General features: G+C 49.2%; 1 protein-coding gene across 6 annotated transcripts in view; it reads right to left on the bottom strand.

Annotated features, from left to right (window-relative positions):
* Positions 1 to 17928, bottom strand: part of SYNJ1 (synaptojanin 1) — a 76289-nt gene that overhangs the window by 41790 nt on the left and 16571 nt on the right. For all 6 annotated transcript variants that reach the window (XM_053657777.1, XM_053657774.1, XM_053657772.1 and 3 more), the window contains exons 3-9: positions 13234 to 13320; positions 11559 to 11826; positions 7753 to 7978; positions 6773 to 6856; positions 3126 to 3187; positions 2168 to 2264; positions 936 to 1105 (exon numbers count right to left, since the gene is read on the bottom strand). In XM_053657777.1, coding sequence (XP_053513752.1) covers positions 936 to 1105; positions 2168 to 2264; positions 3126 to 3187; positions 6773 to 6856; positions 7753 to 7978; positions 11559 to 11826; positions 13234 to 13320 — 994 coding nt within the window. The remainder of the gene's footprint in view (positions 1 to 935; positions 1106 to 2167; positions 2265 to 3125; positions 3188 to 6772; positions 6857 to 7752; positions 7979 to 11558; positions 11827 to 13233; positions 13321 to 17928) is intronic.

Genomic DNA, 17928 nt, shown 5'->3' with positions numbered 1-17928 from the left:
GCGGAGGGGGGACAGCTGCGGGAGAACTGAGGAGGTCGAGAGCTGGCATCCACTTCTGCCCCCAACGTTTTATCCTTATGACTTTCATACATACGAGAAAAGGTGAAAGAATCTTACAGTGAACTCCCACGCGCGCCCCAGAGCCTGCCACTGCTAACATTCTGTGACACATTCTCGATCACGTGCGCCCTCTGTTTAAAATCGGGCCAGCAATGAGGAGCTAAACACGCATTCAGACTCAAACCCACAGTTCTTTGCACTTAAAAGATACCAAATACTTAAGGAATGAATTTTAAAGCCCCCAAAACCTGCTATCTCTACTGACTGTCCCAGGAAGTTTCTACAGCCTTGATACTAGACATTGTACACAGAAAAACAAAAAATTTGAGTGCTGTGTGCTAAAGTTTTACCTCCACCTAGATTCTTAATTTCAACACTTTTCTCCTCTATTTCATATGCAAAAACTGAAGGTTTAAGTTATATGAAAGCAGACAGTAAGCCATGTCTCTCGCTTCCATGTACACTTAGTGGTGCTCGGAGGTCAGGAAACAGGAGAGTCACTGTGTTACGGGGGAGGCGGGGCAGCCCCCTGGGCCCCGGCAGGGGAGGAACCCAGCCCCAGCGCCCAGCCCCAGCACGTCCCAGTCGCTGGCCTGGGGGGCGGGGTGAGGGGAGAGCAGAGCCGGCCCGCAAGTGCAGTCGCTGACACCTGGAGGAACCGAGGACACTGCCTGGCCCACGGTGTACAGCCAGCGACGTAAGCTATGACTATGACTTGCCAAATTCCACAGAAAGGAAAAAAGCCTAAGACTGAGTACACTAAGTGAAGATACTTTTGACTTTAAAAAAGAAAATTTTAGAGTTCCATGTTAAGAATAACTTTAAAATAATAGCAAAGTTCCAATTTAAAGAAATGAGAAACAGAGCAGTCAAACCTTTGAACTTCGCTTCCATCGAAATAAAAAAATCCATAGTCTAGGAACTTCTGGACTTGAGGTTTAAGAATACTATGCAACTTTTCTGCTTTCCCTCCTTTCACCATTTGGTGATAGTCGAAATTCACCATCTGGACATCGGCGGCGTGCTCGGACGCTTTCAGGTGCCCCTGGAAGTCAAAAGGCAAATGCTCGACACAATGCCGACCGAACACGGCCCCACCGTCATGGGCTGCAACGGACCCCGACATTCCAGACGGCGGCCTCAGCCCGGGCCCCTCGGTGACCTCACGCGCTCCTGTCAACACTAGCAGTGAAAGGAAAAGTCCCCGCGTGTGACAGCTAAGGGCACAACGTCCCTAAAACCACCTGTCCCCTCCCCGAGAGGTTTGGTGGTGGACTGCCAGAGAACCTCGGTAACATTCTCATCTGGCTCAGAAGATGAAAAAGTGCTCACCACCACTAGCACTCATTTGTTACAACCCAAATTTAGTAACTGTTTATATCTACCACAGAGTCTCAAAATAACTTATTTTTAAGACAAAACCTATAAAAGATATAAATTCATTTTTATATCTTAGTTCAATATATATAAATGTTTTAGAAGTTTACCATAAAAAGTCACTCTCTAAAGTATAATGTATGCATTACAAACATTTATTTCACAAGGTTACAACAAAATAGCCAAATAATTAATTCTTAAGTTCATTAGACTGAATTTAAGAAAACATTTTCTCACCATTTTGTCCACGCTTATAATTCTATGCAACGCTATAATTTATATCGATTATTGATGCAGTAATGGTTTATGAAAAATATTTTTCTTTAGCAGGCAGGCCTCTGTTCGGGGTGTTTTACTCGAAACTCTCGAACCCGTCCCTCATGTTGACAAGGTGCGCCCCTGCCTGTGTCCCAGTGGTTCTCGCTCTTCCACGGGTTTGAACCGAGAACTGGTTTCCGGGCAGCGGGCAAGGCAAGATGTAGTGAGGGAGGAAGCTGCCTGCAATCTCCCTGCCAGTGATAGAGAACTTTTTTTTTTTTGGGGGGGGGGGTCTTCCGGTTCTCCACAACACACATAAGCTCATTTTAGAACGTGATAGTGGCAATCACCTTGAAAGCTCTTAGTGCAGCGACATCACCCTGCACTGTTTCTGACCCTCTTCTAGGAAGTCATTTACCCCCTGGAAGAATTTGGTTATTCTATCATATTGTTTTTTAAACACCATTCTTACCTGAAAGGCCTTACTTAGCATATGTTCACCTTCCTTAGATCCAAGCAAATTTATTATGATTTGTTTGCCATACAAATTCTTAAGTGTTCTAAAATGCCTATTAAAGGAAGAAAGAAAATAAGCACACATCAAGTGATAAGCTAAACTTTGTTTTCAATAAGCAGGGATCCATGACTGATCGGAACCCGCATGACAGGACTGCAAACTCACAGAACTGGCAAAACTGAACACAACTCTTTCTGCACGGTCTCGAAACTCTGAACTGATGCAAGGTCAGTGAATGCAAGTGCCTCTCTGCCCATCGGCGCTGAGCTCCCCGTGCCGGGACTGTGGGGTCTGCCAACTCCCTCTCCCCTCCAGGGGCACAGAGCGCCAGCCACCCGGCTGGGCGGGCAGCCAGGGCTGCGGGCCGAGGGCCGCAGCTCACACGTGTGGACATCACATCCCTGTAAGCATTTAACCCAGTACAGCTGCAATGTCACTCAACATAGGAAAGAAATATTAATAAGGCAATATTAACTTTCTTTTTTTTATACTGTTTGAAAGCCAATGTATCCAGGGTCTGGCACCAATATTGCCCCTCTTTTATGACAAAATCATCAGCATGTCATTCTGTAACGTCACAGCATCGCACTCAAGCATGCCATGTGACATTGTAGACTCTGCATTTCACCCCTTAGGGCACAGCCCGTGTTGGGCCAGGCAGTTTCCAGCACTCAGCTGCTGAGCTGGACGCCCCCGGGAGGGGTGTGAGGCTGAGACCGAGGCCCACACGCCCAGGGCTGCTGCCACTGGAAGTCGTGGCACTAGGTAGGTGTCCCTGGGTTCCACTCAGACTAGGTCTTGGAAATGCCACTTAGAGCCGAAAGGTGAGAAGAATCGGCAGATATAATCATGACTAGACTCACTGCTTGGCAACGTCAACACTTGGGGCACCGTGTAGAAACGATAGCCTTACCTGTCAAAAGCGGGTGCATTGGCTTCAAATCCCCTTGACATACGGACACGATGAGACCCCACCTAGAACAAGAGTGTGTTTGGTCACACCGAAACCCCGCCGGGAGGCTAAGGTAAACCATTGTTTACGATCTGCAATAACCCATCTGCTGAGCTGAATGTGCAGTAGTAAGTCAGGTAACTGTCGTTCACAACATTCCCTTAACAGACAAGTTCTAGAAGTTTCTCCTCCCTTTTACTTTTTAAAATACAATCTCATAAAAAAAGAGCTAGAACTTAGACCATTATGAAATACTTGTAAACTAAAAGAAAATTTTATTTGTGAAGATATTTTTAAGAGTGCTTTCATATACATTTCCTTGTTTTACACTCAAACTACATCCTGTGTAAGTCAACAGACAGTACTGCCATTTGGGAGGTAAAAAACCAAATGCAGCCAAGTGAGGTCACTGGTCCCCGTGGGTCATCACCGCTAATTCCAAACAGCCCCCTAACCCTCCTCTTCCCAGCCATCTGCGAGCGCAATGTCTACGTGTTTTCTCTCTGTTACACCCAACACTCTGCTCCCTCCTCCCTGACCCAAAGACCCCACAAATTAAAAATGCCATTCCAGGGAAAAGAGACTTTCCAAAGTCAGTCTCACAGTCGCACCAACTAGAATAACAGCATATTCTGCAGAATCAGAAATTCGGGTTACGACAGTGAAACCAGATGGAAAAATCTAACCACTGCGCTGTGTTCCTGTTTACGGTCAGAGTGGCAGAGACAGAACTGAGAACGCTGTGGCGGATGCCAAAAAGAAACAGAGAAGCGAGATCGGATTATTTCCCTGAACTTCATCTTGCAACATTTCCCTCTGAGACTCTGCCCCCCACCCCCACCCCCACTTACTCTTGCTAACCTGTGAGCTAAGTGACTTTGGAGGGGCTGGAAAGGGGAGCAGCCATACCCACTGTGCAGCTGCACAGTGGACCCAGAAATGGGCCCTCTGCGCCCCAAGCACGCCCTCAGGCAACCACACCGCCCCCATCCCACACCTCCTCTGTGCGGCACAGGACATTCTAACGACTCTGCCTCATAAGCAGCGGCTTCTCTTCAGTGCTTTTCAGTAGAAACCGACTGGACTCCTGTCACATCCACAGTCAATGTCGTCATACACTGCCTAACAGTCCATACAAAACCTCCCACTTTGAGGAGGGTGTGCCCTGGGACATGAAGCACTCAGCGCAGCTCAGCAGAAGTCAATACTTTTTCTTTGGGGTGATCTCAGGCAATTGCCTATAATTCAATGAAAGTGCAAGATCGGGCATTTTGCTCATTAATATTATCTTGCACAGTCCTCCTACCTGTCGGGTGACAAAATACGGGCTCCCCATTCTTCGGGTGACAGCTGTGGGCGTTCCCACCACTCTGCCCACCCCACACACGACAAGTTACATCACTCTTACAACCATATATTGGTTGGGCTAGATGGTGTTTCGTTACTCAATGTTAAAGAAACCAATTTTGCAATAAAAAACTGTTTTGTCCATTGTGATAAAAGCAGAAAGCTGTAAGGCCTTAAATAACCATAGATTTACCCAATTAAAACGAAGGTGCACCGACCATATTTTAGGACACCACTTAACTGGGTGCCGTGAAACGTCATTTTCCACTATGACAGTTTCACGCTCACGTATCTCTGAAGTTTGACGGCAAACTCAGTGTGCGATACCACACTAGGCACAGAGCGCGTGACTGACCCTCTCTCACGATGACACGAGCTGCAGTGTGAGGTCACCATGCATCACAGCAACACTACACTGCGCAGCTTCAGAGCGAGCGGAACGAGGGCACTGCTACTCCCACGAGGGGTCTCGCGGCGCCTCACACAGGCGCGCATCGGCATCTGCCTGCTCCATGCGGGGGCCGGACCACCCAGTCGGGCTGCCAGCCTTTCCAGGAGCACTGCCAGTCTGGGAGCTTCTCGTGGCACAAGGCCACACCCCTCGTGCAGAAGAGTACACACTGGAGGGACTCCACATTTAATGATGAGCTCAGCATGGGTGGGACTGGAGCCCACTCAACGTGACCGGAGGGGGCTCCCGAGGAGCTTCCGAGGGACAGCAGACCTGAACTTGGGGAGCAGAGGGCTCCTGCTGGAGGGGCGTGGGGCAGGACTGGCAGAGGAAGCCTTGTGAGGACACAATGGCTGCCCGGACCAGACGGGCACAGCGTATCGGAAGTGGGGGGAAAAGGAAACGGAAAAGAACTGCGGAGCTGGGACAAAACCTGGGAGAGTCTTTGGGGCAAGCAGACACTAGGACGGCCTCCACCGGGCGCTCAGCAGGGAGAAAGAATGGGAGCAGGCCCGGGGAGCCTGGGCCGGGCGTCCTGGGCGGCCTTCGCCTGCTCAGGCCCAGCTGCTTCCAGGCCATTGGAGCAGGAGCCCGTACAACAGAAGTTCTCAATTTGACTGGAAGAGAACGTGGTCGAAATGCAGACTCCTGGCCCCATTCTAAGAGATTCTATTTCAGTTGATGGGAAATTGAGGCCATAAATCAGCATTTTAAAATCATGTAAGATGAGGCCTGGCTGGTGTGGCTCATGGATGGAGGACCGGCTGAGGACCAAAAGTTACTGGTTCAATTCCCAGTCAGGGCACACACATGCCTGGGCTGTGGGCCAGGTTCCCAGTAGGGGGCGTGCGAGAGGCAACCGACTGCTGTTTCTCTTGCATACTGTGTTTCTCTCGCCTATCGTGTTTCTCGCCCTCTCTTTAAAAAAATCATGTAAGAGGATCCCTTTATCACCTTTTCATTAAAAACCGCAGATGACTCAATGACGGGGTGGTGGGGCGGGGGAGAGGCGAGGCAAGAGGCCGCCCCAGGGGCTACACAGGGCTGCTGACGGGGTAACCCTGACCTGAAGAGCCCCCCGGAAACATCTGGTTCTGGTCCTGAGAACACACAGGACACCGAGGTACCGTTCACAGCCACTCTTGGTCACAAGTCCTTGTCTGTCTTCTAGGAGAGAATTAACTTTTGAACCTGTGTATTTTCATTTTTAAAGAGGAATATCTGCCTTTTGGGTTTTAAAATCGATTATGTACTTCACCCCTGTCTTACCTATTCTTTCAGAGTAGTGGGGAAGTGAGAGAAGGTCCTCAGGAAACTAAGCTGCTCCTGCTCAAAGAAGGGCTGACTTTCGAAACTGCTGGGCCGAGTAACGGGGGACCCCTGACCCCCGGCCACAGGCCGGCTCAGTGACCACACAGCAGCAGTAACGGAGTGAGAACCCAAACTGAGAAGTCTGATTTCAAAAGCTTTGTTGTAACCACTATGTTTTTCTGTCTACAGAAACAAAGCGGTTAGATACAGAGATAGTGAATATGGAAGCACTCTGAAAAGCAATGTACTATGAAAACATCAAAATTTTAATACTAAACACAGCAGCTGAATTTCTATAGATATTTAAAAGAACAGGAAAGTTGCAGGAAAAAATATCTAAGATAAATTCTAGGAATTCTATACTTAGCTACTCATTTATGAATCTGGCTAATACTATTGCACTGAATAATAGAACTATCCGGCGAACTAGTAACCATCCTGAAAACTTAGAGAAAGTGGACATTTTCAGGAGGAAACAAAGACAGCATCAGACACCTACCTGCAGCCCTGGCTGCTCCCAGAATAAGGGGACGGAGCCCCGGATCTGTATGAAGGAAGAGACGGAGTCGTCTAGGTACACGACCTGTGGGGACAAGGGTGCAGAGAGTAGTTCCACAGCCGCACCGCTCGCTCTGCACCGGAGGACAGACCCACTGACATGCGGTGCGCTCCCGTCACATCTTAGGACCCAGCTCTCGCACACACACCGTCCTCACAAAGTGTCCAAAACAGGCTACTGACTGAGTCTGATTCTTTCAATCAGTGATAACTTTCTACATGTACAAGGTGTGGCAAACGCAGGTTTACATGGAAACCTATGTGAAAAATAACACAATAAACAGTAAATAATAATACAAGAATGAAGTCTTGCATCTCACAACTATGAACCTGCTTTTGCCTCACCCTGTATTAACCAGAAAAACATTAAAAAATAACACAAGAATCACAATGTTTAAGAGTTCCTTTTAAATTTCAAAATTTTATACACGTACCTTCCAATGTTCACATAATTCTTATTAAGCTTTTTATATTTTTAAAATTAATTTGAAAAATGGAGTTGGGCTGGAGGCATAGATTACATTTACAGTTATATAATTTCATAGCCAAAAATACTACAACTTTTATTTTTAGGTGGTGCATATAGCTACACCTAAGAGTTAGGATTGACTTCATTTCACAGAAAACAACTTTTCCTAAGTTGTCTACCCTATAAACGAGGGTTTTTAACTCCATACTGAAATGTAGGCACTCCCATGCCATGCTGATGAGTGAAAATCCCCTTTCTTACCGGAAGAGCCAGACCTAATAAGTTTGTTTTATGGCAGCCCTTCTGAACGTGAATATGTAGCTGGGAATAACCAGAAAATGACCATACGCCTGTCAAAAATGAGCTCAGAATCAATTAAAAAGCCTATCATTCCATTACTTTCTGCACCTCGCATCCCATGCTTGAATTCAGCAACACAAAACACTACGCACCTGCTCTGTCTCTACAAAGTTGGCGACATGACCATCATCGTTGGTCCCGCGGACGTTGAACCTGGTCCCAGCCCGCTCGCAGCTCAGCCTGGAGATGAGGCAGGCCTTGGCCTGCTTGTGGGCAGCGTAGATGGTCCGGATCTCCACCCCCCCACACATGAGGCGCAGCAGCCAGTCCTCGCAGCTCACGCCGTAGTGCTTCAGGTGCAAGTGCAAAGACTGATTCCTAACAGCAAAAGAAGGGGCTGCGTTAGCTCACTGAGTCCCCGTTAGCTCACTGAGTCCCAGGCAGCATCGTGCAAGCTCCGAAATGGTGCTGCGAGAACAGTAGGTTCATGCCGTTATGTTAGAAGGCACCGGCACGCAGTCGATTCGTGGGTGCGAGCTGTGCTGTGGGAGGCATCAGAGATCCGGCGGTGAGCCAAGACCCCCGCGCGTGGGACCCGCAGGCCACAGAGAAGCAGTGTTTTCGTGCCGTCAGCATCCGTGCCCCGTCGCTCGCGCCCTTTCAGACAATGTGTGCATAACCTAGCTTCTCCAAAAAGGGATTCCTGCGTACAAACCCACCCCACTTTACAGAGCTCTGCCTTCCAAGGCCTGACTTTTATAAGGCTCTATTTTTTTTAAAAGTAAGGCTCTATTTTAATTCATTTAAATTTAAACAGCCAGGCGGGCTAGAGACTGCCGTTTTTGCTGCTGTTGTTGCTTTTTTATCCCCACCTGAGCACACTGTCTTTCCCCCATTGCTTTTAGAGAGAGAGGGGGAGAGAAACATCAATTGGTCCCTCCTGTATGTGTCCAGACCTGGGATCTTACACACCGGAACCAGGGATGAAACCTGCAATGTAGGTTTGTGCCCTGACCAGGAATCGAACCTGCAACCCTTTGGTTATAGGACAATGCTCCAGCCAACTGAGCCACATTGGCCAGGGCGTGCCTGCTGTTTTAAGGCATGCCTATTTTCCAGATTCGAGGGAAAAGATAGGGCCTGGTTTCCAAGCTTGTTCAGAGCAGGAAGTTTCATTCACCCAAACACGCTGACGCCATGGGTAGGGGACCGATGAGAGCAGAGTCCCTGTGGCGGAAGCAGGACCGGGGCTGGGGCCCTGCCGTGCTGGCCACCTTCTTATCCTGCTCACCCCTCTGCGGGGTCTCTCCAAGGAGCCCGTGGACATCGCAAACCCACCGAGGAAACAGACTGCTGTGCAGGCAAACTTCCTCTCTGGTGTTATCAGAAAACAAGGGGCCGCACTCGCGAAAGTGGATTTTCTCTACTATCGAAGCTTGGCTCTGTGGTTTAAAACCCTTCTATTGTATTATATGGAAGTCTCTCCTGAATGGTCTGCTGTTTTCAAAGTATATAAAAAAGCAAGGGCATCTCCTGAAGCCCAGGGTCATCACTGTCAAGAACACCCAGCAGTACCGCCAGAGCCCCAGGGCCCAGCTCTCCCTCCCCGGGACTCGTGCTGCAGGGCAACCATGCAGGCGCTGGCCGTGTGCAGCTCTGGTGCCCCTGCCACACTGCCCCCCTCGCCACCTCGTGAGTGCGCCCTGGGTGTGAGTTAGTGTGGAACCCACTAGAATAAATTGCACCTCTGATGACCATTACTTATTTTTAGAATGTGATGCAAAGTTCCTGCTTTACTGTCACCTACACTGGCCAAGGCAAAGCGTAGGGTCATTGGGACTCCGTGTACCCAGACAGCCCAGGGAGGCCCGCGTCACAGCAGGGGAAGAGGAGACCTGCCGTGCCCACTGGGGCAGAGTGTGGGGTCCTCCGCATCCCCTCAGGTGGAGTCTCTCCCTCCGAGGCCAGTTTTCGGTTCTCTCTGCAGTGAACTATTTAGACTTGGAAACAATGGAGAAAGCAGCAGCTTCGCTCCCCAGCACAGTGACACGGCCTGGCTTTTACGACAGGGAGGTACCGCTCTCTGGCTACAAAACGGCCCTGGTCCATCCTGGAAAACACTGCTACTGAGCTGCGAGGGTCTGGGTGACACACATGAACTCCTAAGGCTTTCGTCTTTCTACGCCAAGTGAAGCTTGAGAATGCCAACCTCAGAAAAACCGTAGGAAGTGTAAAGTGAGCAAACTCACCCTGGTGTTTAAGCTTCCCTTTGTTTGCCCGGTCTCCTGGGGGGTGAGCCCCCTCACTCTGCTCCAAGTTACCCTTCACTGAGTGAAAAGGGAAGTGAATTATTCCTACTGATTAAACCTAACAAATGTGCTTGATTGCTGACCAATGCACCCGCACCTGCGTGCACTTGTAGTTATGGAAGGAAGTTTTCTGTCTCAGCTCTGGCCTGTGTGGCCCAGTGGGTTGGGCATCGTTCCACGTAGCAAAATGTCTCGGGTTCCACCCCGGTCACAGCACAGGACTAGGTTGCAGATTCAGTCCCTGGTTGGGGGGGTACAAGAGGCAACCGACAGGTGTCTCTCTCGTATCGGTGTTTCTCCCCCTTCCCCTCTAACATCAGTGAGCATGACCTTGGCTGAGGGTGAAAAAGTCTGCCGTCTCCCTCTGAGGAGGCCGGGGAGGGTGAGTGCCAGCCCAGCTGCAACTCCTTTCTCCACCCCCTTTGGGGCTTCAAGGTCAAGTCCGTGGGAGAAACGCAGGGCTGACCAGAGCCCCAGGACTCTGTCCCCTTCCCCGCCCCTCCCCCATGCCTCCACTCTGCCTCCTCCACCCCCCATGGCCCTGCTCTGTGCCAAGCAGCTTCCACGTGGGCCACAAGGGGCCCAGCTGCTGCCCTGAAGTTAGTTTCTCTCCCGGGTGGTGGCTGACTCTGAGCCTGACACCCAGGGCAAAAGGGTTCGACCCGGGTCACCGAGGACCCGCCAGGCAGCGGTGGAAGTGCAGGGGACGGCCCTGGCAGGAGGGAAGCCCAGCGCAGAGTCCTGGACGTCGGCCGGACAACGCTCGGAGCCAGAGGCGAAGGCCTCGTGCGTGCTGCTGGGAGGAAGACGACGGCACTGGTGCCGCCTGCAGGGGAGGAAACGCTGCACCGCAGAGCGGGCCTGCTCCAGGGAGGCCGGCCTTACCCGGCCGCGCGGGCCAGGTGTGCCCTGCCTGCCGTGTGCACGGGCGCCGATACCTACCCAGCCCGCTGTGTGTAATCAGGGGCTACAGCGCAGTGCTACCAACCAAGTCTCGTTTCTTTCTTTCTTTAATATTTTATTTATTTTTAGAGAGAGGGGAAGGGAAGGAGAAAAAGTGGGAGAGAAACACCACTGTGTGGTTGCCTCTCATGTGTCCCCAGGGACCTGGCCCGCAACCCAGGCATGTGCCCCGACTGGGAACTGAACCGGCAACCCCTTACTTCACAGGCCCGTGCTCAATCCACTGAGCTACACCAGCCAGGGCCTAAGTCTCATTTCTGACAGTGCTAATCTTCAGCCCAGCACACCACTCCTCGCAGTCTGCTGACCCAAGATCATCTGCTTAGAACTAAAGTTAAAAATAATCAGGGAAAGTTGGCTTAGGAAGGCAATATTGTCAGAGACAAGATCTAACGGCTAAGAAGAGGACACAGCAGTAACACAATTCTGTTACAACTAACACACTGCTAATTTTAAAATAAAGATTTTAAATATATTTATGAAACAGAAGGTCAGTTGAGGTCAAACAGAACAAATGGGTTTCATGTCACACGATGACTCCATAAAGTGACCGGCGGATGCCCGCTCCGCTCCGCTGAGGCCCGGGGCAGGAAGAGCGTCGGTCTGCTCACTCGCCATGCCCGCCCTCTCCGGAAATAACTGCCGGACGCACTGTGACGCCAAGGGAAGGCGCTGCTCAGACTCACCAGAAAAACCTGTTGTCAGTCGCGTGCTCCTGCATGCTGCGGTGCGCACAGAGACTCAGGTCCAAACTGACTCCAGACGCAGACCACGCAAAATAAAAGTTGCCTGAATTCAAAACTTTCCGCACTTCGGAAATGCGATCCTCATCTGAAGAGTCAATTCGTAGTGATAAAAATTCAGTGGAAGTAACTCGGAAAACTTCAGACTCTTGAATTTTTCCAACAGACATACACCCAGTGACCAGGACCAGATAATGCAACATAGTATCACCTGCAAAAATCAAAGATTTATCCAAATGGATGAAACGCTCCAGCATTTCTCAAGCTATTCAAAGTTTCTTCCAGCTGTCTTCTCGTCTCCAGCTTTTTAAATATGACCTTGTGGTTATTTTATGCTTACCACGGACGTGTTTATGTTCACAACTAGATTTTGGCAAAAGCAGAAGCAGCCCTTGTTTAAATGCATTTAGAGTAATGAAGCGTTTAAGCATTAACAGAATGATCTCGTATTTTTGAAATTGTTCCCCTACTTAATTTGAGGGCATACGAAATTATCCAATAAAGACATGCACTCCCTTCCCTGCCTTACCTCTACGATCGTTTGGAAGTTCAGATACGATCACGAATGTGGGAGTTCTCAGTCACCGGTCAAGTTGAAAAATACTATAAAATGTGAGCTGCTGCTGCTGATATATGGGCAAAGAGTCCCTGGTAACAATTTATAAAGCAACTTCATTTACAGAAACTGTCACAGAGATTTTCTACAAGATCCCATGAAATCACCACAAGGTGGAAGGTGGCAGAGGTGTGTGTGAACACAGGCTTTGCCGGTGTCAGGTGTGGCCGAGGCGTGGCCCCACGACAACGTGTGCTGACACAACCACCAAGAGACACGCTCCTGTGCCGTGGAGCACGGGCAGGGGTCCCTGGGCCAGGAGGACCGCCTACGACGACATTAGGCCAGCACCTAGGCACGCAGCAGATTCTCAGCAAGTGGCAAATCCCCCGTCGTGGACCTGTGCTCCGCTGAGGAGGGTCCCCAGGCTGTCAGGGCTCACGACGAGGAAAGGTGACTGTTCCAGAACGGAAACCACCACCTCACTACAGTCACCGTTCAGTGTCGCCGACCTCCCTGCAGCACGACTTTATTGGCGAAGGAAGCCGCGTGCCAGCTGGCACGGCAGTGTGAGCTCCCCCTCCTCACAGGCCAGTAACAGAGCCGTTCACGGGGCGGCTCCGGGCCTTGGGCCACACTCCAGCAACCCAACTGGTAATCCAGAGGTCCCTCTGCCGCCCACGGTGACACTGAGTGGCAGAGACAGACTCAAACTGCTCCCTTCCAAATACAAACCAGGAAGATCACATGCTTCCTCAGATGTCGTTTCCCAAACGCACTGAGGCAACGGGCAGGCGGGTGCCCTGTGCCGCCCTGTCGGCTCGGCACTGAGCTGAGAGAGTTCCCACGGCCGCAGTCTCGGGAGCTCACGACCTGAAGAGCCGGAGCATGCGGCACGCCTTTTCCGTCCAGGGAAATTGTCCCAAGGTTAGCTTACTCGGGGCTTAAAGATGTCATCACACTTCCAGCTCACACATGGAGTGTGACATTATTTATAGTCTCTTTCAAATCCGTACAACACAGAAATAAAAACAAGTAAATAATGTTGTGCGATAAACTCACCAAGGTTCAACCGCAGGACACCTAGGAGTCCATATGCGTCCAGCACTTTGGAGTAGCTGCCCTTGATCGCCTCTTTCTCTGCAGCAGCTACAAAAACAGTTTTAGGGTAAGACATATGACCTGAAAAGTCAAATTCTTTTTATCTGTAAGCCAGAGTTTTAACCAAAAATTCCTAAATCTAAATCTGATATTATGAACACATGTAATGCATGTTTTCTCAAACTAGTCACTTAACTGTTCTTCCCGAAGAGTGAACCAATGTTCCACCACTGCCTACTAATCCAGCCTCTCCCGCTGGTCTGGGGCACTGCACCTTTCACTGCCTGTTGTTTTGGAAGTTGCGTCCTCTACCACTGACCTGTTTAACTGTTCTCACTACCAGGCCCACTGCTATGATATCCCTCACAGGCTGACACCAACGCCTTACTTAACAAGGAATCTTCCAGAAGCTGGCCTCAGCATACTCTTCCTGTTTCGTGTTTCACCCCCCCCCCCACAACTCCTTGCATCCTGGACTGCAGTCACAGAAAACCCACTGTTGCCCGGACACGCGCTGTGTGTCTCTGCACCCTGCACAGAAACCTTCTGCCTGCGAGGCGCTGCCCACCACTGCCCCGACACAGTTCTGTTCGCCTGACAGACGCACAGACAGAAGGTTGCTTTCTAGAAGGCTTCCTTCACTTCCCCAGTGCCGTTCTTTCACAGAGCTCCCTCTTCGCATTAGCGAAATGTTTCTATGTCTTGTCCCTGCCTTTCCCATCAGCCAGCCTGCCCCTGGAAGGCAGACACCCTTGCGTTCCCAACACTGAGCTAGGGCCTGACACACAGAAGACCAACCAGATGTTTAAACAGTAAAAGCTAATGACTACACAGGTTAGTGCAGGAATTGGAAGTATTGACTTATTTCTTCTGCAGTAAAATTAATGTTTATCTTTCTAATACATATAACCCACGGAGTAATTTCCCTAGGGTACCCTGTTGCGGTTGTTTTATTAAGAAATAAAAAACACAAACTTCCAGCCAAGAGGGAGGCATAGGAAGACACACTGTGCCTCCTTGCACAACCAAAATAAGGACAACAAAAATTTAGAAACAAAATAACAACCAGAACTGACAGAAAATTGAACTGTATAGAAGTCAGACAGCCAAGCAGCTGAAATAGACACATTCACTCAGACCAGTAGGTGGGACAGAGTCAGGCGGCCAAGCGGAAAGGGGTCATAGCACAAGAACCAGTGACACCAGGCATGAAAGGCACGCTGGGCACACAAGACAGAAGCGTGCAGACCCTGGGTGCCCAGGCAGCGGTTAGAAGACCCTGGGCGTGGGGTGGCAACAGGCCAACCCAGCGAGGGGGCGAGTGTGAAGCGAGGCCCTGCGCACAAGGTGGCTGGCTGATCAGGCGGCGGTCCCACACATTCACATGTGTATAACTGGGGAGCAAGACAGGCCATGAAACCCAGGGTCCCAGCACCGGGGAAAAAAAGCCTCAAAACACCCATTGAAAACACCTGTGGGGGACTGACGTGCAGGGAGAGACTCCCAGCCTCACAGGAGAGTTTGTTGGAGAGACCCACAGGGCCCTAGAATGTACACAAGCCCACCCACCTGGGAACCAGCAGCAGAAGGACCCAGTTTGCTTGTGGGAAGCTGCAGAAGGGACTGAAATCAGACAGAGCAGAGCAAGCGCCATTGTTCCCTCTCTGACCCCGCCCCCACATACAACATCACAACCAAGCCACTGGGTGGCTCCGCCCAGGTGAACACCTAAGGTTCCACCCCTTAATACGTAACAGGCACGTCAAGACAAAAAAATGGCCAAAACAGAAGAACAGATCAAAGCTCCAGAAATAATACAACTAAGCAACCAAGAGACAGCCAACCTATCAGATGTACAGTTCAAAGCACTGGTGATCACAGTGCTCACAGAATTGGTTAAATTTGGTTGCAAATTAGATGAAGAAATGAAGGCTGCGCTAACTTAAAGGAAGGAAAATGCACAGGGAACCAATAGTGATGGGAAGGAAACTGGGACTCAAATCAATGGAGTGGACCAGAAGGAAGAAAGAAACAACAAAACAGAAAAGAAGGAAGAAACAAGAATTCAAAAAAATGAGGAGAGGCTTAGGAACCTCCAGGACATCTTTAAACGTTCCAACATCTGAATTATAGGGGTATCAGAAGGGGGAGGGGAAGAGCAACAAGTGGAAAAGTTATTTGAATAAATAATAAAGGAGAACTTCCCCAATCTGGCAAAGGAAATAGACTTCCAGGAAGTCCAGGAAGCTCAGAGAGTCCCAAAGAAGTTGGACCCAAGGAGGAACACCCCAAGGCACATCATAATTCCATTAGTGAAGATTAAAGATAAGGAGAGGATCCTAGAAAGAGCAAGAGATAAGGAGACAGTCACCTACAAAAGTGTTCCCATCAGACTGTCAGCTGATTTCTCAAGAGACCTTATAGGCAAGAAGGGCTAGAAAGAAGTATTCCAAGTCATGAAAGGCAAGGACCTACATCCAAGATTGATCTATCCAGCAAAGCTTTCATTTAGAATGGAAGGGCAGATAAAGTGCTTCCCAGATAAGGTCAAGTTCAAGGAGTCCATCATCACCAAGCCCTTATTGTATGAAATGTTAAAGGGACTTATCTAAGAAAAAGAAAATAAAAAACATGTACAGTAAAATGACGGCAAACTCCCAATTATTAAAAACCACATCTAAAACAAAAACAAAAACCAACTAAGCAAACAACTAGAACATGAACAGAACCACAGAAATGGGGATCACACGAAGGGTTAGCAACAGGGGAGTGAGAGGAGGAGAGAGGGGGGTAAAAAGGTACAGAGAATAAGTAGCACAGATGGTAGGTAGAAAATAGGGGGAGGGCAAGAATAGTAGGGGAAATGTAAATGCTAAAAAACTCAAGACACATGGACATGAACTAAAGGGGGGAATGTGGGTGGGAGGGGGTGTGCAGGGTTGAGGGGAATGAAGGGGGGGAAATGGGACAACTGTAATAGCATAATCAATAAAATACATTTTTTAAATTAAATTTATTTATTTTTTTGAATTGATTATGCTGTTACAGTTGTTCTATTCCCCCCTCCATTCCCCTCCACCCTCCCCCCCCAACCCACCATTACCCCCCTTTAGATTATGTCCATGTGTCTCAAGTCCTTTAGGTTCTATATTTCCCAAACTATTCTCGCCCCCCCATCTATTTTCTATCTACTGTCTATGCTACTTGTTTTTTCTGTACCTTCTCCCCCCATCTCCTCCTCCCACCCCCCTGTTGCTAACCCTCCTTGAGATCTTCATTTCTATGTTTCCACTCTGTTCTAGCTGTCTTTAGTTTGCTTTCGTTTTAGGTGTGGTTGTTAATAACTGTGAGTTTGTTGTCCTTTCACTGTTCATGTTTCTTTAACTTCTTTTTCTTAGATAAGTCCCTTTAACATTTCATATAATAAGGGCTTGGTGATGATGAACTCCTTGAATTTGGTCTTATCTGAGAAGCACCTTATCTGTCCTTCCATTTTAAATGAAAGTTTTGCTGGGTAGAGCAATCTTGGTTGTAGGTCTTTAGATTTCATGACTTGGAATTTTCTTTCCAGCCCCTTCTTGCCTGTAAGGTCTCTTTTAGAGAAATCTGCTGACAGCCTGATGGGGACTCCTTTGTAGGTGATTGTCCCCTTAGCTCTTGCTGCTTCCAGGATTCTTTCCTTCATTTTAATTTTGGCTAATGTAATTATGATATGCCTTGGTGTGTTTCTTCTTGAGTCCAACTTTTTGTATTCTCTCTGGGCTTGTTGGATTTCTTGGAAGTCTATTTCCTTTGCCAGATTGGGGAAATTTCTTTTATTATTTGTTCAAATAGTTTTTCCACTGGTGGTTGTGTCTTTCCCCCTTCTGGTACCCCTATAATTCGGATATTGGAGCGTTTAAAGATGTCCTGGAGGTTCCTAAGACTCTCCTCATTTCTTTGAATTCTTGCTCCTTTAACTCTTTCTGTTTGTCCATTATTTGCTTTCTTCTGGTCCACTGCATTGATTTGAGTCCCAGTTTCCTTTTCATCTCTATGGGATTCCTGTGGAATTCCATTCATTTCCCTTAATTTAGCCTCCATATGTTTCTCTAATTTGTGGCTGTAGATCCACCAGATCTGTGAGGAAGGTGATGACCAGTGTTTTAAACTGTGCGTCTGAGAGTTTTTGCCATTTCTTCGTCATTTAGATTTATCTCTGGGGCTTTGAGTTCTGCCTGCGACATTTTTGGTCTGTTCTGGCCCTTTAAAGTGGGACAAGCGGCGCCTTGGAGTCCCAGGTCGCTGGGTTGTGACGCTGTATGTGGGGGCGTGGTCAGAGCGGGAAATGGCGCGCCACCGGGCGGTCCAACCGCTCACTCCCTCACTTGCGCGCACCCAGGCAACCACAGTCAACTCGCTGCCACCGCCTCCCCACTGTGTCCTCTGTAGTCGCTCCCCCGGTGGGCTGCTCGGTGGCTCACTAGGTCCAATCCTGGGTTTGGAACCCGCGCGACTGGATTCGCGCGGTCGGGATTCCGCGCCCGGTCCGACCGAGCCCTCCTTTGTAAGTCCTCACCGGACGCCGGTTTTGCCTTTTACCGGTCGGGCTGAAGAATTTGTTGTTAGCGGACTTCCGAAAAGTTCAGTTTTCCGTGTTCTGGTTGTGTTTTCTGA

This window comes from Artibeus jamaicensis, unplaced genomic scaffold, assembly GCF_021234435.1.
Source record: "Artibeus jamaicensis isolate MK-2021 breed Jamaican fruit bat unplaced genomic scaffold, CSHL_Jam_final scaffold_474, whole genome shotgun sequence".
Taxonomy (NCBI): domain Eukaryota; kingdom Metazoa; phylum Chordata; class Mammalia; order Chiroptera; family Phyllostomidae; genus Artibeus; species Artibeus jamaicensis.
This window is presented reverse-complemented; position numbering and strand designations above follow the sequence as displayed.